This window comes from Polyergus mexicanus, unplaced genomic scaffold (genome assembly GCF_030449975.1).
Source record: "Polyergus mexicanus isolate NDT 795.1 unplaced genomic scaffold, iyPolMexi1.0 SCAF_22, whole genome shotgun sequence".
Taxonomy (NCBI): Eukaryota; Metazoa; Arthropoda; class Insecta; order Hymenoptera; family Formicidae; genus Polyergus; species Polyergus mexicanus.
In genome coordinates, this window is record NW_027223342.1 from 2,546,286 (window position 1) to 2,568,402 (window position 22,117).

Below are 22,117 nucleotides of genomic sequence, written 5' to 3' on the forward strand. Positions count from 1 at the left end.
CCGAAAGTCGCCTCCTTTCTTATCGTTCAGATACTCGCCAGGCCAACCGATCTAGATCCGCCGAGACTCTCGATAACGCCGAGACGAAGGTGATCGTGATCGAAGGTCACGACCACTTTCATTCATCATATGCGCGATCACGCGTGTATGATGACGGTTCATTTATGACAATAGTTTTAAAAAGCTTATCTAATATATTTAAAAAACATTTGTGATGTCTGTCAGTCTGGATTTATATGAAAATCGGGATTTTTTGGACCACTCTTGGATCGTCAACAAACGTCGTTGAATTGATTCTTATAAACATTATTTTTCATCTGTATAAATTGGATAATCCTATACACAGCTACATCCAAATATCTTTCTATTATTTATCGAATTTACTAAAAAGGCTCCAAGTACTAGTGTATAAGTGTATGTATTAATGCGTTTATGCAAATGAAAAATTTCAAATAGAAAACATCTCGTAATTCATATGTCATCGAACGGAACACTCGCTTGGAAGCATTATTAGCTTATCTACAGAAACAAACAAAATACCTTTATGTTAAATCACATGAGGGAAAACCCTTATAAGGAAATTACGGAGATTGATAAAGATTAGGTTTGAAAAGTACAATATCTTTTTTGAAAGCAAAGTAAATGCAAAGGATAAAAAATACATGTTCGAATTTTAGACATAATGTCGCGCTTGGTATAATTTATTATCAATAAATATAAAATTTCTGTAAGGAAAGAAAAAAAGAAGAATAAGGAATATTTTCTTAGAAATGAGGAAAAAATATTTACATTATATGGGAATCACCAAAGAGGCATAAGTGAAATAAGTAATACGTACCATCGACGATCTTTATTCTCTAGGAGAATAATACAATGCGTACGTCATAGTAATTGACGTCATGTCAAGACTGATATTCAGACTCGAGAGTATTATTCGAACGTATGTTCATCGTTCGAGATGTAGATCTCGACTGATGCTAAAGCGTCATTCTATGTGTCTAAAGTCGAGTTAAACACCCAATTGTGCTCTGCAACTCTTTAAATAATTAATTAATACAATAACAATTATATAAATATATATTAAAATTTTCTTCAATACGCCTCAATCCTTTTACTTTTTATCTTACGCTCCTGCTATTTCTCTTTCTCATCCTCAGCGAATCCAATATAATTAATTTGGAAACATTGTATTCACATTTATTTTTAATTCGCATGTTAGTTTCTGGTATCATATAATATAAGCTTTCTTATATAAAATATAAAAGATATCTTTTGCAAAAATAATTTTATCATGATTCGCAATAAATATATATCAACAATTAATATCTCATCCGGACCAATTATTGCTATGGAAATAAATACTTAAGAATCAAAATCAGATAGCGTACTAGCTCCAAATTGTTCGCTTATCAAAATACCTAAACCACATACGCTTTTTCTAAGGATCTTGACCCACTTTTACGAATTTTTCGAGCATGGCGAACAAAGGTGGCATCCGTTCGACGACGAATTACGCTTCGGCAAGTTTCTAGAAATCTTTCTTCTTCTTCTCCTTGCCTACCAGGATGTTGTCGTGATAACTGATCTCTTGGCCGGCAACGGCGGGATGCAGATAATGCGGCTCCACGTCAATCCTCTCCTTCACGTCCGAATCTAGCACCAGAGAGTGATGGGGTCCGCGATGTAGGTGCTGTTGCGGTTGCTGCTGATGTTGATGCTGGTGCTGATGCTCATGCTGATGCTGACGATGATGCTCGTGCTGGCCTTCCTCTTCGTCTCCCTCGCTATACTTTTTGAACAGCTCCCGCAGCTTCTCCAAATCGATCTCCTCCTCCTCGAACTTGGAGAATTCCTTCAAACCGGATTCGTCCAGTTTCTGCGATTCTTTCAGTTTCTTGAAAAGCTGAAGGAATCGTTCGTTAGTCTGAGCTCCGTCTCTCGTCGTGTTCTTCGAGGCATTCAAATTCGGATCCAGCAACAAATCTGGTGTTTCGTGCGCTACGTTCACGTTCTTGTCTAAGTTCTCCTCCGTCAAGGACTGCAGCAAAGTGTTGTAGTCCGGTTTGATTTTCGAGGTTTCCGTGCAAGAGCTGCAGGAGCAGTTTGTGATAATCTGCACCTTTTTCTGCATGGTCACTGGATTTTTCTGCTCGTCCTTGCAATCTAGCGTAACCTAAAAAAATTATACAAAATAATTCTTGATAATAGAAAATTAAAAAAGTACCTAAAAAGAATTTTTTAACCCTTTTAAAATCTTATTATTTTGTACATCTATGAATAAATTTGTGTTATCAAACTTATAAGATACATATATAATTTGATAAGTGATCAATAACTGTGTTATCGATCGTATATACTTGTAGAAATATATTATACGTGATAGAGCGCAACTTTATTACGCGCGGCTCAATCAAGTGCTTAAGAATTGCTTATTATTAGATTAAGGGGAAATGATAGCGTTAAATTTTTTTTTTTTTTTAATTAACTTGATAATCTTTTTTACATATAAATCATTTATGGCAAAATCTAAGAAACAAGCGTAACGTAATGTAATTTCTAAAGAAGATAAAATTTTATCACGATCGTATTATCAATCATATTTGAATACCCTGTGTTTATATACTCACAGTGTGCCAAACGCTGTCCAAAGGTTGACAAGAATCGCAGTAAGGTCTTATGAGATCACCGGGTGCGGATGGCTCGCTATGAGGGACCATGTATGAGAAACAAGCGCCGACGCATACGTTATTATCCAATTCCTGCGAAGAGCACTGAGGCCATGTCACCACTTGTTTTATCGGCGTTGTCTTACACCAGCTATGCTTATCTGGATATAGCACGATGTTGTGAACCTGAAGATTGTTATTATAGGATCAGTTTTATTTAATATATCTATTTATTTAAATTTACACTGGCTGAAGAATATGCGTTACTATATCATATCGTAGTTTATCAATGATAATTTTTAAGATTATTAACGTTGTATATTTATCGGTAAAGATACGAAAAGGATCGAAATGATATACTTGTATATACCTGCATCTTACTTACTAATAAAAAGAATTAAATAATATATGTATATATCAAGTTTTTCTTTCGTAAAAATTGTAGTTAAGGAAAATACTATTAAAGAAATTTGTTAACTTTAAAAGGTTTCATTAACAATCAAAAACGAACCTTGTGTTCACGATGAGCATCGAGTTGAACGGAATGCATCATTAACAACAGCATCGTCGTGGACAGCCGTCGTATCGTCCCCATGATTCCTGAAACAGTACAAGGAAACAGAGATATCCGAATCTTTTCAATCTAATCGTCAAGTAAAATAATTCAGATAATCAAAAAAAAGCATAATTTTTCCGGAAAAAAAAAAAATAACAAAGCTTACTCGATCATAATTTATTTGATCTTGAATTTATTTATATCGACGAAGAATTATCGCGTGGTGGGAGTAGAACGGCCAACGGAAGAGAGAGCTGGTCCTAAATGCAAATTTTGATCATTTCTACGAATTGGCGGAACGATTGTAGTCCCCGATATGCGTGTCAGATGTCTTGGGAGATCGTGATTATCTATTCGGAGTGAATAATTGTCGCCGTGACGTAGCTAGAAATCATTAAGATAACATGCTCTCATAACAAGCGTTCGAGTTCAACGACCAGTCAAAATTGCGTCACAGAGATTTATATATATCAATATATGGTATCGATGAGATGGGGGGAGGGAAGGGCGGGAAACAGATTTTTAAGTCGTGATATTTAAATATCAATATCTCTGAGCAACTGTGTAAAGTTTATAAATGTGACGGAGGCAGATAGTAATACCCAAATAAACTACTTTCACTACCGGGAAGTTAATTAAATGGTTTGCGCGCGCGATCTCCAAGTATCCGTAAAAGGACGCGTCGAAAGTTACGGTCCGCTCGTTTCGGCGCCAACGAAGGGAACGGGTTCCTCGTTGTCGGACGATGGCGCGACGATGGTTCATTCATAGATCGTTAGTTAAGGCCGATCCCCCGATCTCGATGTGGCATGCTCGAGTTTAAGTTTCCGAGATCTCGAGATAAAAGAAGATTTTGTATCCTCGAAGCTTGGCGGATAGAGGCGGGAATTCGTCGTAGACGTCCCCGCCATAAATAGCGGCGGATTTAAAGCAACGAATCCTGGAGATGCGCTCCTTCCGGCGATGTAAATAATTTTAAAGCCAGGGAATGCTTGGATGTGAGGCGCCCGCGAAAGATAAAAGATAGAAGAACGTGCCCTCCGTTTAAATTTTTACAACAAGCTAAAAAACGATGGAGATTAAGATTCTGCAAACAAAAAGACTTTGCCGTCGTAAAGGAATAAAATGAAGTTTACACGTAACGTATAATTTATCTGTCTTTTAAGATAATTTGAATCTAAAAAGGATTATCATACATAGTACACACATGAGCGCAAACGTTGATGGCAACTCTGAAGAAGCAGGCAGAAGAATAAAAAGAAAGTGGATAATATATAATAAAATCTATAGAAAAATACACGCATTTAAAGAAAATAATGTACAGATTTTTATATCGAACACACAAAGTTTCAAGTTACGAGCGTTTCGACTTGTCGAAAATTAAATCTTCCGCGATCCAACCGCAGCTACATCGATACGAGTGTCGAACCAGGAGGACGCGGTTCCAATTACGTTGGCTTTGTTGCTTTTTCGGCCGCTCCGAAAAAAAGGAACTGTCGTGAAATCGTGAGATCCCGCGATGTTGCATAGGTACTCTTCTCGTGCGTCCGCCGTCCTTCGAAGGATTCGCTCATCGTCCTCGTCGGGGACTCGCGAGCTGAATTCCTGACAACAGCAAGAATCTTGTCCCTTGCCGGACAATTGGTCGCCGGCCATTTCCAGAGAGAGGATCGACTTTTCGTCTTGGTCGTCTTCCTTCGCGATGCATTTCGAGTCCGATCTACCCCTCCGTCTCTCTCCTCGCGCGTCACCTCATTTTCTCCTCCGTCCTTCCTTCCTTTTCCTCCTATTTCACGACTTCCCCCGGTATCCCTCCCGTCCTTCCTATGAACGCAGGAGGATCTTTTTCTTCGCAACTCCTTCGTCTCCCTTTTATTATCACGCAAAATCTCTCCGATCTCCCGTCTTTTATTCCGAGTTCCCAGAAACCTCGGTGCAATCAGGACTGCGCTGATTTCGTGAATTTTGAAGAAGCTGATTGTCAGAAACGACTTGGAGGAAAATAGCAATTTATATTTTAAATATTGGGCTAGAGAATCAACATCATCGTCGCGATTGTCATCATATACGACGAGATTGATTGATCGTTCGATAATATCGTTGAATTTATCGTGTCGCGAGAATAGATCTTTTTCTTGCCTGGGTTCTTCTTGTTTACAGGATGCAACTTGAGAAATTCGGAGAAACGTATCACGTTTCAAAAATTAGGCCTCTCGAGTAATTCTTGTTGAATCACCCTGTATGATTCGAGACCGCAAAGGTGTGGGGCAACACGATGCGGCCGCCCGTCTCATTTCTACGAGCGGAGATTTGAATGACCGAATAGGATGCAGCAGGGACGTACCCGAGCGAGACTCGACGAATCTCGATCGATCCGAGACTTTCGAGATGCGACAGAGCTATGTCATCGGCCCGGCGTTTATAACGATATTATAACAAAAAAAAAAAAAAAATAAAGACAAGGAAAATAAATAAAATCGATATGCATATAAAGTCTTGCATTTGCGTCTTGATATCGCCGGTAAACATGAATTTTATACTGTATCTCGCGGAACGCTTAACTTTATACATAATATACATAATTCAATTATTGTCAGGTTTCGCAGTTTCAATCGATATTATTTTCCAAACATTTAATATTCATAATCTTAACTATGGTCAATTAAATTTGTCCGTCCCTTTGTATTCGTACAGAAGCGAAATCCAGAGAAATTCAAATTTTATTAACCAATATCCAATATATTATTCCACATATAACTCGATGAAGAGTCACATCTCCGATCCAGAGTTCTTTCAGTTTCAAACCTTCCCGTTCCAATGGTCCTCGTCATCTCAAAGTACGAATATAGATATTTAAAGTTTTTACATTTCGCCATGAAATAAAGTGCCTACGGCCCTGTGACGGCCGCAGCCAGAAGTCCAAAGCTCTTTGTTGCTGCGCCACCTTCTCTTCTCGCCTCTGGGTCCGTGTCGGTGGCACGGAGGACCTACGGCCCACCTCCTTCTTCGCCTCCATCTCGGTCCCGTGCTTTCGATTTGCTCGTGTCCTCGAGATACCGAGAGAAGATAGATAGAGAAAGAGAGAGACAGAGAGAGCAAAATACGACGGAAGAAAGCAGGAGGACAGTAGGGTCGAAGCAAGAGGAGATGAATGGAGAAAGAGAGAGAGAGAGGGTCCTGCACCCAGCCGCGAGATTAATTTGATTTTCAAGCAAATTTGACGCGCCCTGGAGCCTAGGCGGTGCCGGCACAAAGAGCGCCGCGCCTGTCCGCCCATGTGTGTGCCACGGTCGAAATCCCCGACGGTTTTCCATCGATTCTCTCTCCCGTTGATTCTTCTTCATCTATCCTCCGTCGACAGCGCAGCGCCCGATGCGTTCGTTATAAAAGGGCGATACGTATCGCAGGCGTTTTAGCGTTGAGAGCGTTAGATATTAGATCGCGTAGTAAACTGAAACGTCAAGATAGTTAACTGTACACAACGATGACATCAGCAGCAAGAAAGCCGTCGCGTTTCCTTTTCATCAATTACGTTCCTTACAAGGGCACGCGTTTCATAATTATAAGAAATCCTTTTGATTTAAACCAACATGTCACGCGTAACACTTATCTGTTGTCCTCTGTATTTTAGTTTCGCGAAAAGTAGATTGAAGGAGGAAAATATCACGCTCTTTTTTATCGCTATAGTATTAATAATACAAATATTATTTGTTGTCTAGAGCTGCGTTTTGCTCCGAGGTATTAAAGTATATCGAGAAATAAAAAAAAAAAAAAAAAAAGATGAAAAAGAATCGCAGTTGACGGCGATTTCGCAGGCTTTCGCGAGCGTATTCGCGATCGAAACTTTTCGATCTGTTGTGTACTTTCTTCACTCGCGTAACTCGACTGGTCTTCCCTCGTCGGCAACTACAAGCGACACGTATGGTCTGGCATGCAGGGTCACAGGTCGCGAGCGAGCACCAGCGACGATTTGTTTCGTGATGAAGCTGTCCACGGCAGGAAAAAATATTATTCCCGCCTCTCTTCTGGTGTGTGTGTGTGTGTGTGTGTCGAATTCATGCGCGTACATATTCATCCTGGGGGTGGAGGGGGAGGAGGGGGGCCGGAGGTCCGTGTATAATACCTTGCCGGGGGAGAGAGAGAGAGAGAGAGAGAGAGAGAGAGATCCGGCCGTTACGGAGTTCAATCTCCCGAACTTAATGATCCGGTGCGTGGCCGAGCGATTCGAAGATGACGGCGAGTGATATATCCATAATTAGGTGTCTCGGCCCTTAATCTCCTCCATTGATTTTAATGAAAATCTCCACCTCCCGTTTTGACATACCCTAATTTCACATTTGGCTGGGACGCCGGCGCGCCCGATATTTTTCTTTCTATTTCCTTCCGTTGCTTTTCTTCTCCTTTTTTTTTTTCCTTTGGGATATCGGGATCCCTTGGGCGAACTAATAGATGGCCCGCAGATACGGGGTGAGCTTGAAAGATCGAGGGAGAGTAAGAAAATAAAAGAGGAGTCGGCCGCACGAGGGTGCGGATTGCGCGAGGATATCCGAAAAGAGGAGAGAAAGAGAGAGAGAGGGAGAGAGAGAGAGAGAGAGAGAGAGAGAGAGTGCGAGCGAAGAAACGAGATGGGAGGCTCGTAGGGTACGTAAGGGAGAACCAGGAACGGGCGGGCGCGCGAGGGGGACGGACGGCGCCGAAAAAAGGAGTTTGCCAACAGCACCGGGGGATGCCCCGAAAACACGCTGGACGTGTGGCGCCATTTCGGCTCCTTTTTTTTCTCCTTCTTCTTCTTCGCCGTCGCCGTGCCCCTCCGTGCGTGCGCGGTTTTTTTTTCTCGTGCTTTTGTTTCTTCGCCCATACTAATTCTTCGCGAGCTGCACGGCGTGTCCGGAACGCGTGTGGAGAACGAATCAACGGTGCCCGTGAGAAGGGGACGGGGGGAACGAGCCAGGCGGAAGAAGACTTACACAAGCTTTGCTCCATTCCTTTATGATAAAATTGTATTAAAAAATGGTTCAATATTTTTCTTTTACTCTTTTTCATTCGCCAAAAAGTATATCTTTTATATAAAATATTTCTTATATATCTATATAAAAACAAAATAGACGAAGGAATTTATTTTTCTTGGTTCACACTTCTACACTCGATATCAAAAGTTATGTTACCCTGGCTTTCGTTTCATTGTTCTAACTTCTAATTTATATCGTATCTTGAAAGCAGGTGGGGGTAGGCGACGAAAGTGGCCCCGCGTGCGCACAGCACACGCGACTCGTGTGCGCGACGCTTTAAGGGCCCCCTTGGCGCGATGTGGTTGGCCCCCGTGAGCGCGCGGACCACATACCTGCAAACGAACGCTCTTAAAAGGGAGGGCACAGCCAAAGAACAGGTCGTTAAAATGTAATGACATTGTTGTTTTTAATGCTCGCCTCTTTAAAACGGGCCCTTTCGTCTTCCTCGAGCCTGTCCGCTACTTCTGGCGCTACTAAACCACCCCCCCCTCCCCCCTTTCCCCTTTGATTCCACCCTTTCGCCCGCGGCGGAGACCCCTTTAGCACTCTTCTCTTTTCCTCACTCACGCGAAAAACAAGGAGGGACAAATTGCGAATTATTTGTCCCCTTTCGATCGGTGTTGTTGCTTAAAAAAATACCTAGTTACGCGCGTCATCGTTTCTTCTAAGAAAGTACTTTCTCAATATCTCATATAGAGAAAAATATTTTGAAAGATAAATTAATTCGCGAGCGACTGTCAATAAAGTCTCATCTGGAAAAAGTTTTAAACGCGACATATTAAAAAAATATCTCTAACAAATAAATAATAACATAATAATATTCTCACATTAAATTAATAAATAATAATATTCACTTAAAAAATGTATATATTGTAATTGAGAAAATATACGCAAGTGTTTTATTGACAAAATTTCGATAACATAACTTCATTCCAATAGAGAAAAAGAAGAAGAAAATTATTAGCAATATATTCTAATAAAAAATCAACTATAATTCAATAAAGTTTTTTATTCGATGGTATACTGTATTTCCATGCCCGTGAGAAATATTGTAACGTTTGATCGGCGTAATTGACTCGGAATCGAAACTTCGTATTCTCACCTTGTCGGACAGCTATAAGATCGACCAATTAAGTTGGACGATAGCTGCGAGCTATGGACCAATCGCGGACAGTCTCCGTTAGAAAGGAACCGATTATGGTTTCGCTACCGCGCAACAGTTTAGCTTGGAACTTAACTGTTGCGTCTAAGAAGAGCTATCATTAAGTCTGGAATAGGGGTCTGAGGGCATTTAGGATTAGTGGCCGAAGCGTTTTGGATAGGGTGCTTCTGTATCGCTCGAGTATTTGGGCCCCTCATCCACACTTTGGAGAAGAACCGCGATCATCGTAACTCGATCAGCTGGTGTTGGATTCCTCGTGCCACGAAGCGGAAGATATCGGAGATGTCTAAGTAAAGATATTCACAAACCAACCAGCTTTGAAGCGCACTAATATTCGTGCATTAAATTACATAAAGTACACCAGTCGATAACTAGGAAAAATTTTCTCTCAACAGCGGAGGCAACATGGTTTGCGCTCTCTCGAGACGCTTACTAGCTCAAAAGCGATAGCGTAAGATTACGCTTTTAAAAGAAAGGGCATAGCCAAAGAATCAGTAAAGTTAAAATGTATGTTTAAGAAATTTAAAGAAATTTAAACTATACAATTTAAACCATTATTTGAGTCCGCCTACATCTGATATTTCCTCTAAGTTATTAATATAGAATCTCGCACATCGAATGGACCGAAACTTTCGCAATCTTTCGTCGATTTATTCAGAATTCCGAAGCAATGAGAGTACGTCGATCGCGCGTATATACGCATATGGACGATGCGCGTACACTTATACGTCAATGAGTGTGTGTATATACACACGCGCAGGAAACGCACGCATTCACGAATGCACATGCACACAAATACACGCGAGCACGAACGCGTTTCGAATTTCGCAAGAGACAGACGATCTTTTGCTGAATGCAGACTCTTTTCAGTTTTTCCGACGAGTCAGCGATTTTCGCGAGCTGTTCGCCAACAGCTGGATCAGATTCGAGTCGCAGCAGCCGATGAAAAATGAATATACGTGGATCGGAGTCGAGCGACGCTGGCGTCTCAAGTCTATCACTGATCCGGGAAGCCTTGCATCTTCTGCAGAGGGACTGTCACTCACCTCGGTTTGCACGTTACCGTTGTTGTCGCTGTCTCGCCGCGAACTGCGCACCAACGCGCCGCCGGTTTTCTCGCGCGAGCACCTAGAGCAACAGGTATTCTAGTCACCGCTGGGGCGACCAGGAATCTTGCCTTTCTCGCAAACAAACAGAGAGGGAGAGAGGGCTCCTCCGAGCTCTCTGTTCCCGGCCAGATGGATCCGATGGTTCGAAGTAGTGCGTACGAGACAACTTCGACCTTTCAAGTACTTGGGGGCTCCCGATATCACAAGACTGAGAGCCGAACCGAGCTAAGCTGAACACGAAACTGTGCTGCCGATCTCTCGTGTTCCGTTCTCCTCCACCACCTCCCGCCCGCCCGCCGCCTCCTTCTCTTCTTTTTCCTCTACCTCCACCACCGGGTTCCCCTTCAGCTTCTCCTTCTACTCGCGGTGCGCGCGTTTGGTTCCCGTTCCGCGCCGCGCGTTCCAGTTCCGTTCTCCCTCTTCGTCGATCTCGCGCCTCGAGATCGACATTCTCCGCAGGTGCGACAGAGCCGAAAGAAAGGACGAGGGCAACAGCGAGGCGAATGCGAGAAGGGGGAGAGAGATCAACTGTATGTGAGCAAGAGAGATCTGCTGACTACTACCTCTTCTCTACAGAAAACGCGTCGCGCGTACTGTAAAAAAGTACATCGCCCGAGGCGTTACATCGCGAACCAGTAAAACATGTCGTATTGCGCGCTCATCGTCCTCGCCATATTCGTAAGACTACTACGCGCAATCGTCCATTTCGACGCGGAGGTTACGAAGATGACGAAGAGGAGGATTCAGGAATGATGAGCTGGACGCCACGTTACGCGCCTCCATCGACGTTAACGAGATCGCTAGGGCTACTGTCGGTCCGCAAGAATTTCGAACCTGGAACAGCTGAAAACTGGCGGCTCGATCGTGCCTCCCTCTCTTGCTCACACAGTTTCTCTCTCTCTCTCTCTCTCTCTCTCTCTCTCAATCTTAGTCTGTAGTTCCTAATATCCATTTAGGGCTCTCCAAAATTTATAGTTTTTTTAGAGATTGAAATTTTGCCTACATTTGTTCAAATCCATAAGTTATGTCTACATAAAAATGTTGAAAAAAACAAAAATATGTCAAATCTTATTAGGAACTAGGAACTGAGAAGTTAAAACATGAACTAAACGAAAATAAAAAATTAAATAAAATTCCATTAAAATATTCAATTAAATAAAAATTATTTGTACTGTTAGTTAAACATGCAAAATTGTCGTTTCTATCAAAGAATGCACTATTGTTGCTTGATCCGCTTTATCGCCGGCCCTAACACGTTTTTCACGTATTGCTGCAGATTCTTGCACTTCTCCTCCGAATTTGTATCTTCGGAGCTGCCCCAAATAATCACGCCGCCAGCATCGAGATTGGCGATCATGTTGATCGTGTTCTCCGTATCTTTCTGCGCAGACAAATTTTTGGGATCAATATTAATACTTTCGAGACGTCTCGAGAAGATCGAAAGAACTCACCTTACTAAAAAAATTATCCCTGTGATCTTGATACTTGAACCAGTAATAGGGAAGAACTTGTTGTTTGCGGGAACTCTTCTCCGCCATTCGCAACGCCTCCGACACTCTGCCCTTCACGAAGCCCACCCGATCCATCTCCTTGATCTCCTGCCTTAAGTACACGGAAGGCATGTGCGCGTCCTCGAGTGTGAAGAGCCAAGATATTCTACGAAAATTATTACCCATCATCATTATCCGGTCTTCTAAAAAGCCGACCTCTCCTTTATCGCTCTTCGCGATTAGATAACACAGCGGGTGTGAAACTGCAAATCGCTCCGGCTTTTAGCGCTCCGCATTATCCTCGACCTTGACCATAAATATCGTAATTGCGATCCGTGATCGTCCTATATCCGGGATGACATCGTAAAATCAACCGGCGAATTAAACAATATGCTCATAAATTTTATCAGGCGATGAGGCTACAAGTTAATACCGACTTCAATGTTAAAACTGTAAATACCGCGAGATTATCTACGAGAGATCCGTGAACATTTCGCGTAAAACATAATGACACACTTACACGTGTATGCTACTAAATTATACACATGTTATCAGATGTCGAATTATCGATTCGTCGGACATTTTACTCACTCGTCGTTTTCCATCATGGTCTGACGATCGCAATGCGCGCTACGTTGGCCAGGAGTATGATTGAAGCAATGCGGATAACCGTAGTAACCCCAGGTGGCGTTAGGCCAAAGCTTCTTTGCTGTCTTTAAGGTTTCCTCCATAAATATTCTACCGTACTTCTCGAAGCGACGCTTCGCTTCCTTCTTGATGGCCGCATCGGTCCAAGTAGGATGCTTTCCACGTTCCAATTTTATAGATAGAGTCTTGTAAGGTTCGAGAGAGGCCCAGTTTTGTCGGAAGATTGGTCGCCAGCTCTCGAAATCTATCACACCGACGCCGCTGAATGACTCGTCAGGGATTTGTTTGATCAAATGTTTCCGAAATATCTCGAGATGTTTCTTCAAATCACCCTCTTGTGGAACGCCACCGTTTCTTTTCGTTACAATTCCTGAAAGTACAACGACTGATTAGAGTCACAATATAAGAGTTCAAAGAGTTGAAAATAAGGTTTAAGAATTAGAATATCAAAGAGATGTCTGAAAAATGTCTCGTAATCTTTCCTAGATTCGGAACATTTTTATTTGACGACAACTACTTTCAATTTACCATTTTTATCAGTCAACAGCGCCGGAAACATTCCAGGATCATAAAGAATCGCGATTTTTTCACCGCGAAATTTGTCATTCGCATTCTGACGAATTCCGAAATTCTTGAGATCCTCGAATTTTACGCCGTATTTGTGGCATAGGAAGCTGGGCACGTTCCAGTAAACGTCAAATTGTTGCGGGTTGCCTGCCTCGGGGGTCGTCGCGCCTAGACTGACACGAGTAGAAACACGAGGTGACTCGTGGACAATGACACCGGTTAGATAAGATATTTTCGGGCCGCCAGATTCGCGTACGTTTTGCATTTATGAAATTTCTAGAATTGTGTTAGCAATCCTCGCATCAAATAATTCAGTAACATACCAAGTGTCCAATAAAAAAATTAAAACAGTTCAAAAATGACATACTGTTTTTGCGAAAATGCGACTATGCTTATAACAGATATTTATAAATAGAAAATATAATATCTAAAACTTAAAATAAAACATTTATATTTGTATGTGATAAAACCGCAGAAGAATGCATTTACTTAACAACAAATAAAACTAAAATACGCTTCATTTTATATCTAACGAACATATCGATGAAAAACGACAAGTTACTTTAATTACTTTATCAATAAAACAGAACTTTTTTCGAACAAACTTCGCGATTTCGGAAGGATTGAAGAATTATAATATATATTTAAGTGAAAAATACCCGAAAAAATTGGCGGCCGCAATGGTCGCGAAGATAGAGATGAGTAGCATCGTAGCTTGCTCGATCAATTTTCGCAGTAGATCTACGTGGGCTCCGATGGCCAATTACAAACTGACGGATGAAAGTCCTGTGGTGTCGAGGCGCTACTAATTAATCAATTGGTAAAGTAGTGCCAAACAATAAAGATCCGCGCATGAACAAGGACTAGAGTTAACGTCGTTAGTACACTAAGCATGCGACTGAATTCCGCTCGATTTCAGGGCAGTATTTATTCCTCACATCGTCTCTGTCTCGTGTCTTCCCCACCTACTCGTCCACGCCTCGTAGTGTTATCTGGCTCCGGGTATTGTTTGATGATTCGACGTTTCCGCCTTTTGCATATATTCCCCTTGGGTTTTTTATTGTCTTCTCTTGTTTATTACTAGGTTGCTGTAGAAAAGGTATATAGGTGCTGGCAAATCATTCATGGCTCTTGATGGACGCCTATTAATATTGCGATTAAACACGACGCAAGATCGATATATGTCCTCGTCAAGAACTTTCCATATGATAAAAGGCGACGTATTTTTTTTTTTTTTTTTTTTTTTTTTTTACAAAATAAATAGGCTCTCTTCTTTTTTCTAAAACAAAAAATTTTCCATCATTTTAAAGCAATCAGGGTGAATAAGTATAGTAAATAGTAAATATCATCATCAAATGGCTACTCGCAATTCGGAGAAATTTTTTCGAGTTTCTTGCAATTACAAGAAATATTTTATTGTAAAAATATTAGCGATGAGGAATATATTCTTTTGGTATGTAATACGTGTATTAAAGAATACATTTCATAACTACTCGCTAATATAAAAAGCTCATATGAGAGTGTGGAGTTTATATTAGCATATGATAAAAATAATTGCCGAAAACAATTTATATTTTATATATATATATATACAAAAATATTTTAATTAGAAATATGATTCCGCGAGACATTAATGAAATGTACTTCTTTCCAAGTTTATAATATCATAAAAATTGTTTTTTGTATTTGTACACGGTACTATTTAGGAAAGTGATAAAAATCCGATGCATACAAAAAAATTGCTTAAATTAAATTGATAAATGTTTGTAAATATGAATAATAATTACCATACGCGAAAATACTAGGTTTTACTTATTATAGATATTTGATTACACACAGCGATATTAATATAATAAATTATCAACAAACTATCCATTTTACGCATTACTATTAGCTTTGTCACATAAAGAAAACGTTCATAGGTATTACATAGCAAGTCTCTATTTATTGTATTCCTGACTCAGTTTTCTTGATCATCATTTAGCATTAATTAAACAAAAGTCGACCTTTATATATCGGTTTCGCTAGAAATTTGAATATGGTAAGCTTATTGTTAGATGTAAATTTTCTCGCCTAAAAAAACAATTTTAAATAAATAGGCGAGTGGATTCGTATCAATTATTGTTAGCGATATCACTAAATCGGCGGTTTATATTTGTATATGTTTATTCAAAGAGAAATGGAATCCGCATGTCCTACTGCCTGTTCCTGATGGTATTGATCGATCATTTGTACATATAACGGGTCTACAAACTTATCGAAGGTTGGTCGTTACTCGGATGTCGTCTTCCTATTTAAAAGCAAAATGTAAATTTTAACCGGTTATAATCGCTACGTTTTCTCTCTTATCTTCGGAGACCTTGTCGCGTCGGCCCCATTCTAGGTTGCAATGTAACGTTTGCTCGCAATAATCATGTTATGACAAAAAAGATTGTGCGATCATCTTACCTCGGGACATGCATATATAGAACAAGGAAAATAAGTTTTTTATCATTCCGCCACTATATGAATAGGAAATATATTTACGAGGTGATTATTCAGCGAATTCGCGCGAATAACTTTGCGAGGCATTAACAACTAATACTTTACTTTTTCATTAAAATTGCATTGCGTAGCTTTTCGGAGAATATGTATCATATAAATTTTTCATTGTTTTTATACTTTTTTTTTCTAATACTAAATGATAAAATTAAATGAATATATTTGATACTGCAGTCAATTGAGTATTTTTCTCCTTGATATGTATTGTTAATTATTGGTTTCTTTCGGCGAGTTTTGAGTCTCACAGAAATCTCTAATTAGAATTAGAAATAAATCCTATTATATAATCCTGAGTTATACAATTACTATATATGTTGTTAATAATTACTATGAACAAATGTATAGATAATAAGAAACAATGTTCATAATCAAATACAACTTGTTTATTCATATAGATACGGATATTTGAAATGAGTAAGGAAAAGGTAAGAAACTAGAAATAGCAAAAGAGAGAGCAAAAGCAAATCACTCTCGATAAATTATGTTTTATTTATAATTTGTCTGTCGCTCATACTTCGGCATATCTTGTATCATCTAATTAGCTGAGAAAATGTAAAGGAAAAACGAATAAAGAGTTACTTGGCGTCTAGAAGGCTTACATTATTGAAAATTTTTCACTGGTGGTTACGAGATGGCTTCCCGTATATAATCGCTATTAATCGCATGATACTTATCTACATTGCTCGAGTCACGCAGGTACGTATATACACGTGCGCTGTACAATGCACAATTTTCATAGTAGTAATCCCGCTTGCAAAGTTCAACCTAGAATCTTCAAATGCGTCAACGACGACGACAAAAGTGATTTTCGAAAGATCGAGTTATCTATTCGATCGTCGATTCTGTAAGAAAACTCTTTTTAATCACTGTAGATGCGTTTATATACTCTTGTCGGTAAGAAAAGTCGCATTTATCCCCGTCAGAAATTGTCATCTTTACTGCTTTTCTCTATTGCTCTATGTGTCCATTGTCCGCTCAGCGACTGTCTCTCTCGTCGCTATCTCTCTCGCGAAGTCGCAAAACACTCTCTCTCTAGATAGCGACTAGTTGAACTAGAAGCTTACTGGAGCACGAGACCGATCTTGCCGGGTGTCATACTGGGGCAACGCCAGTTATATAGATAGTATTGAAGATTGCCATCACCGATGCCAAACTTAAGAGGTTCTAAAAACTCCTTGTTGTCCATGAGATCCAACGCGTTAAATACATCGAAACCCAACTGTGAGTAAAAACCGTTTGTTCGATAACCATTCGAAAAATTCTGCATAGCGAAACACATGAAGTAAAAGACTTACATCGCGTGCAGATATTAAAGCATCCATCATTAGTTCAAGCCATGGCGTCACAGTAGATACATTGTAGAAACTGTATGCGGCTTTGAGAGTCTTATGTGTCTGATGATGCATGATGGAACTCGGCAATGTATAATAACTTACCATATCGGTGATCTTTCCTTCCTTCTCCACTACAAAACTGTTAATAATGCCGGTTCGTGGCAGGAACCAATGTTCGAATTCTTCGGCCGAAAATATCGGAGCAAGGTCGAACTTCTCCAAATACTGTAAAATAAATACATATTATATGATCGAATGTATTATAACTATATCAAATATATTATAATACTGTTTTTACACTTACTTCCATTAATATCTTACGCGCTTGCGGTATATCTGTATAAACCAGCTTTCTGAAACCTGGTACTTTTGTATTCTCTGGCAGTTTATATAGCTTCAGAGTTCTTTGCATCGTCATGTTGCGAGTAAGATGAGAGAACTTGATATCGATTAACTTCTTTGGGTTTAGGGATCGGTGCCAATACCTAATACATGTACATACAATTAATATTGATTAATTTATTAATTAACCAAATAAAATAGATTTTAAATGCTTTGCGTATAGACCTGCAGGTTGCGATAGGTTTTGGTAAGACGACACCGGCAGTATATACAGCCTGAAAGATTCCCTGCAAATTCACTCTTCTTGTGATTTCACGTATCAACACAGGTGCGACTCTTTTCGATCTTAGCTTTTTATGTACGCACAGAAAGTTGATCTCAACCATTTTCTGGATACTAGAAACATTTTCAAGACGTTACATTGCAAAATCGAGTACATTACGCAAGCACACAATACTCACTGATTATAGACGCGTAGAGTGGCTGGAATAGCAGAGATGAAACCGACTAGACGTCCGCTCTTACTCACTCGCACACCGCAATGCCATTCTTTGTACCAGCCGGGAGGTTGCAGTGCCCATCTCAAAAAGTTGGGAGGATAATCGAATCTAAACATCGCATCATCATCTTCTACATAATTTTCGGAAAGTAACGTATATAATTCCGATAAGACCAGAGGATCGTCCAGGTTCAAGGTATCCCATTGAAAATCGGCAGGTAATGAATAAGGCTCCGCTCTAATAGATGTTTTATCAGGCTCGATTGGCTCATTGCATATAATTTTTTCATCTTAAAATCAATAACAAGAGTTTCTTCAGAAAAAAATATTAATACAAATAAAATAATATATCTTTAATTGACACTATTTACCCATTTTTGGTACTGGTTGCGTGCTCCAAAATTGATAGGGTTTTTGCATCGCTTCTTCCTGAGTTTTGGCAGGTTTTTGTTGCATATTGAATACCTCCATCGCCATTTGGATCTCCTTGATGGAGATATTGCATGCACCAGACATCTCTTTCTCTTTGTCTTCCTTATTATTATTGTGATTCCCACTAGCTGTATTTGTCGATGCATGTTCTCTTCTTCTTCTTCGATCTTTCTTTTTGCAGCTATGATAAAACGGCAACAAAATTATACATTTATGTTTTCTCAATACATAATCAATAAATATCAATAAATACAGTTCTCAATGTATATAATATATAATGCTAAATGTAACAGGAAGACACATGTTCAATAATCATTATAATATAATCAGACAATTATGACGTTATGTATATATAGATTTGCATACACAATGAGCGATCATGACAAAAAAAAACTAGTTTTATTTACATATGTACAAATTAGCAATAATCAAAAAGTGATCGCAATTCTCACAGTTATATGTTATGATCAAATATCTGCCAATGAAATAAATTACATCAGAATGATGAGATCACGAGTCACTCATTAAGAATAAATGATATGTAAAAATGTCCTTCCTTAGATGGAATTCTACGTAATTGATTCAAGGATGCCAGTTTTGTACTAAATCGCGATAGAATCTCGCCGATAGCGATACATCTAGAGGAATCGTCAATAATTATGCGGCTAATCGTCCTACGACGATCGTTCCTTGAATAGGTTGGAGCGAATATAGGTTAAGACGAGGAATGCAAAGTGCACGGCGATCCCCGCGATATCGTATGCGAAAGCGAATCCGCGATTATTCCATGAAGCGAAATGCGTTTATCTTATACCTCTTGTTCCGCTGATCCGGAAGCTCGCCTGGTGGCAGCTCCTCCATTTTAATATAGATTTTTGTTGCGCATACGACGTCCACAATCACTCACGGTGACGCTGCTGGAAAGTGTCCGAACTCCGAACGTCTTCCCAGATGGAGGGACGCGATTTCCACGCACGCGCTTTACAACTGTCTGGGATCTTCTTCTTCTTCTTCTTCTTCTTCTTCTATGGCTGTTTGGGCATCGGGGAAGTCAACTGTCTGGCATCTGCCGAACGCACCCTACATCAAGCCTTTTACGAGAATGTACATCACAGGTATACATAAAAATAGATATACATACATAGATATAAATTTCACAAATTTATTTTATATATGAATTTAAGCTCGAACGGTTTATATTTAGGTATTTAGATATTCGTAAATTTTTATCTCAAAGTAATATTATTTCTCTCTCTATTGATTTAAAATTCTTTCGAGAGGATCGATAAAATTAACATAGAAATTCACAGATATTTCAAAATTTATAATTTCTTACACATATAATAGTTGAATTTAATAAAATTTTATTCCAATCTCATTTTATCTCATTATTTTATATATTTATTTATTTTTATTTATATTGCGAAATATTCAATTAAAATTTAAATTAAAATATATATCTAATTTATTATATGCGCAAGAAACATTGATGAAATTAATAGTCGTCTGATTTCGTGCTCAAATTATATCAATAAAACATTTTGTTTGTAAATAGTAGTTGTGCATATATTCGATTTCATTTATACAAATAATTTCAGTTCATTGTATATCCCATTTTATTTATACAAATTTTAATGTATACGTAAATGGATCTCGTATATGGTTCAAATAATGTCAAACTATCCAGAATCCGCGGGTTTCGTTATATGTGATATTAATCAACGTAATAATTCTGTCTGTATAATAAAACAGTTTCTACTCTATATCGCATGTCAACTATACTTACTGTTAGTAAATGCTGAAGTTTCTCATGTCTAGACCAACTATGCATTCCGATCTCAAATTTCCATTACCATTCATTCTGCGATAACTCAAGCGTTTAAACATGGTATCTACATATACGTACACATACGTGTTAAATATACTTGCTAATTACTTTCGTCGTTTACTCAAAATGATCATTTCGCGGCGAATGAATTTAGCGCGCAAATTGCGCACGCGCATCATACTTCAGTGTGATCTGACGCCCAGAAGTTGTTAGACGTCGCGACATCGGTCCCGTGTTCGCGCTCTTTTTACTCGATAAAATTAAATATCGCGTATCAATTAGTATCGAGAGTGTCGCGTGCGATGTCGGAAATATCATCGTAACGTGTTAATTAGCTTGGGCAAACACGATTAGTGTTTAGCGTCGCGCAAAGTCGTCGCGAGTGACATGCCACTCGCGTACGTGCGAGCCGCGCATGCGCGTCAGTGCTTCGTGTGTGTGCTCGCGACAAGAGTCAGATGTCGCGGCATTATGCCGCGTTTCTTCGCGCTCTTTTACTCTCAACGAAATTGTGTATCGCGTTCCAGTTGATATGGACGAGTGTCGAGTGACGTGTTAATTAACGCGATAATTTCGCTGGATCGCGATTCCATCGTTCGTTGGTGCGTGATTCTTGAACGTCGCGCATGCGCGCCGTATGTATCGCGCGAATTTGCGTCGGGAGATAACCACCGCGAAAAATCTCTCCGCATATTGTTTGCTCGATAAAAGTGCATTTCGCGTGCGAATCGATATTGAATATTGTCGCGCGCGTGGTGTCGCGTAGTCGTAGCGTATTAACTATTAGGCCGGTTCTACAATAAGTCGTCTATGTCGTTAGCCGTAAGCAAATCGACCAACCACAATCCATTTTTTTTTTTTTTTTTGAAATTATCGACTGTGATTGGTCAATTTCCAACCGATTAACGACATACGACTTATTGTAGAACCGACCTTAGCGTGTATAATCAGGATTAATCGTGTTTTCGCATAGTTCACGACGCGCACGAAACGCATCGAATATATTTTAGTGAGTGAATAAACGATCGACTGTTACGGTGAATCAATTAAGGTAAATGATACTAATTACCCGTTGGTATATTCGAGTAGATTTCGTCAAGTGCAGTCGTGTCGACTCGAATGTTTTATTGGTCAAAAATGAACAGCCAGGATTGTTATGGCGTATTAATAATTGATAATAATTAACCGCACTTTCTCGGTCGCTTGATAATGTTTCGATCTCGGTTTATATCGAGGTCATCGATGTTCATCAAGATGATCAATATCTATTTTAATAATTCTGTAATAATAATATAATTAATAATTTCATAATTTCTTCTATAAAATTTCAGCACATTTTTCATTAATAATGTATAATTATATATATATGCATAATATATAATTGAAATAATATATAATTTTTATACATAAATTTTAGATAATTTATTATGCATAAAAATAATATTATTCAAAGTGTAAAAGATGATGCAAGGACAAAAGAAAAAAAAAAAAAATTTAAATAAAGAGATATATGTGATCCAATTAATTACATATTGAATATCATTACAGCTCATCAACCTCATGCATATTGTCAACGATAGGAGAACGAGATGAGATTCATCTGTGTGTGAGATTACAATTAAACGCAATTTCCGCTCGCATCCACGTGACGTGATAGACTTTCGATTAAAGTGTTTTAAGCAGAAATGAAATATACGATGGCACGAGTGTTGCGGCCGTACAACGTTCGCGGTGAGTGAATTTATCTAATTTATTTTATTTAATTATCTGCGATGATTTATTTAATTATTTGGAATTGTTCGGTGAAATTGCCATACGGTATCCCAGAATCTAATCCGCTTTACAATACCGCAAATCTGTTAAATTAAAATTAACAGAATAACGCGATAAAGATCTCTTTTTTTTTATTAAAATTTATTCGGATAAATAAAATA

At 39.2% G+C, this 22,117-nt stretch overlaps 4 protein-coding genes across 4 annotated transcripts in view; 1 reads left to right on the forward strand and 3 right to left on the reverse strand.

The window, feature by feature from the left end:
• Window positions 1–825: 825 nt before the first annotated feature.
• On the reverse strand, window positions 826–10,769 carry LOC138942255 (uncharacterized). The gene is made up of 4 exons (XM_070312357.1): window positions 10,440–10,769; window positions 3,178–3,266; window positions 2,628–2,852; window positions 826–2,173 (listed from the first exon to the last, which is right to left on the reverse strand). Exons 2-4 carry the CDS (start codon window positions 3,259–3,261, stop codon window positions 1,529–1,531), a joined length of 954 nt encoding a protein of 317 aa, XP_070168458.1. The 5' UTR covers window positions 3,262–3,266; window positions 10,440–10,769; the 3' UTR covers window positions 826–1,528.
• Window positions 10,770–11,648: 879 nt separating this feature from the next.
• On the reverse strand, window positions 11,649–14,440 carry LOC138942328 (hyaluronidase-like). The gene is made up of 5 exons (XM_070312482.1): window positions 13,867–14,440; window positions 13,169–13,380; window positions 12,584–13,010; window positions 11,954–12,158; window positions 11,649–11,883 (listed from the first exon to the last, which is right to left on the reverse strand). The coding sequence occupies exons 1-5, from the start codon at window positions 13,914–13,916 to the stop codon at window positions 11,719–11,721; spliced, it is 1,059 nt and encodes a 352-aa protein (XP_070168583.1). The 5' UTR covers window positions 13,917–14,440; the 3' UTR covers window positions 11,649–11,718.
• A 1,777-nt stretch (window positions 14,441–16,217) lies between these two features.
• Window positions 16,218–19,319, reverse strand: Nmt (N-myristoyl transferase). The gene is made up of 7 exons (XM_070312481.1): window positions 19,170–19,319; window positions 18,295–18,536; window positions 17,886–18,213; window positions 17,650–17,820; window positions 17,387–17,567; window positions 17,044–17,307; window positions 16,218–16,967 (listed from the first exon to the last, which is right to left on the reverse strand). The coding sequence occupies exons 1-7, from the start codon at window positions 19,214–19,216 to the stop codon at window positions 16,809–16,811; spliced, it is 1,392 nt and encodes a 463-aa protein (XP_070168582.1). The 5' UTR covers window positions 19,217–19,319; the 3' UTR covers window positions 16,218–16,808.
• Window positions 19,320–21,040: 1,721 nt separating this feature from the next.
• The window catches only part of LOC138942404 (zinc finger protein castor homolog 1), a 174,561-nt gene continuing 173,484 nt past the window's right edge, over window positions 21,041–22,117 (forward strand). Inside the window, exons 1-2 of the mRNA XM_070312617.1 lie at window positions 21,041–21,234; window positions 21,732–21,914. The gene's annotated coding sequence lies outside the window, so the exon portion shown is untranslated. The remainder of the gene's footprint in view (window positions 21,235–21,731; window positions 21,915–22,117) is intronic.

Bases quoted from the DNA above. Each gene is read 5' to 3' on its own strand.
- LOC138942255 (XM_070312357.1), bottom strand. From the start codon at position 3,261: ATGGGGACGATACGACGGCTGTCCACGACGATGCTGTTGTTAATGATG. The intron at 2,853-3,177 runs GTTCGTTTTTGA...AACAATCTTCAG, and splicing joins ATGCTCATCGTGAACACAAG to GTTCACAACATCGTGCTATA. The intron at 2,174-2,627 runs GTGAGTATATAA...TAATTTTTTTAG, and splicing joins TGGACAGCGTTTGGCACACT to GTTACGCTAGATTGCAAGGA.
- Nmt (XM_070312481.1), bottom strand. From the start codon at position 19,216: ATGGAGGAGCTGCCACCAGGCGAGCTTCCGGATCAGCGGAACAAGAG. The intron at 17,821-17,885 runs GTGAGTATTGTG...AAATGTTTCTAG, and splicing joins ACTCTACGCGTCTATAATCA to TATCCAGAAAATGGTTGAGA. The intron at 17,568-17,649 runs GTCTATACGCAA...TACATGTATTAG, and splicing joins AAACCTATCGCAACCTGCAG to GTATTGGCACCGATCCCTAA.
- LOC138942328 (XM_070312482.1), bottom strand. From the start codon at position 13,916: ATGCTACTCATCTCTATCTTCGCGACCATTGCGGCCGCCAATTTTTTC. The intron at 12,159-12,583 runs GTGAGTAAAATG...TAATTTTCGTAG, and splicing joins ACCATGATGGAAAACGACGA to AATATCTTGGCTCTTCACAC. The intron at 11,884-11,953 runs GTGAGTTCTTTC...TTGTCTGCGCAG, and splicing joins GGGATAATTTTTTTAGTAAG to AAAGATACGGAGAACACGAT.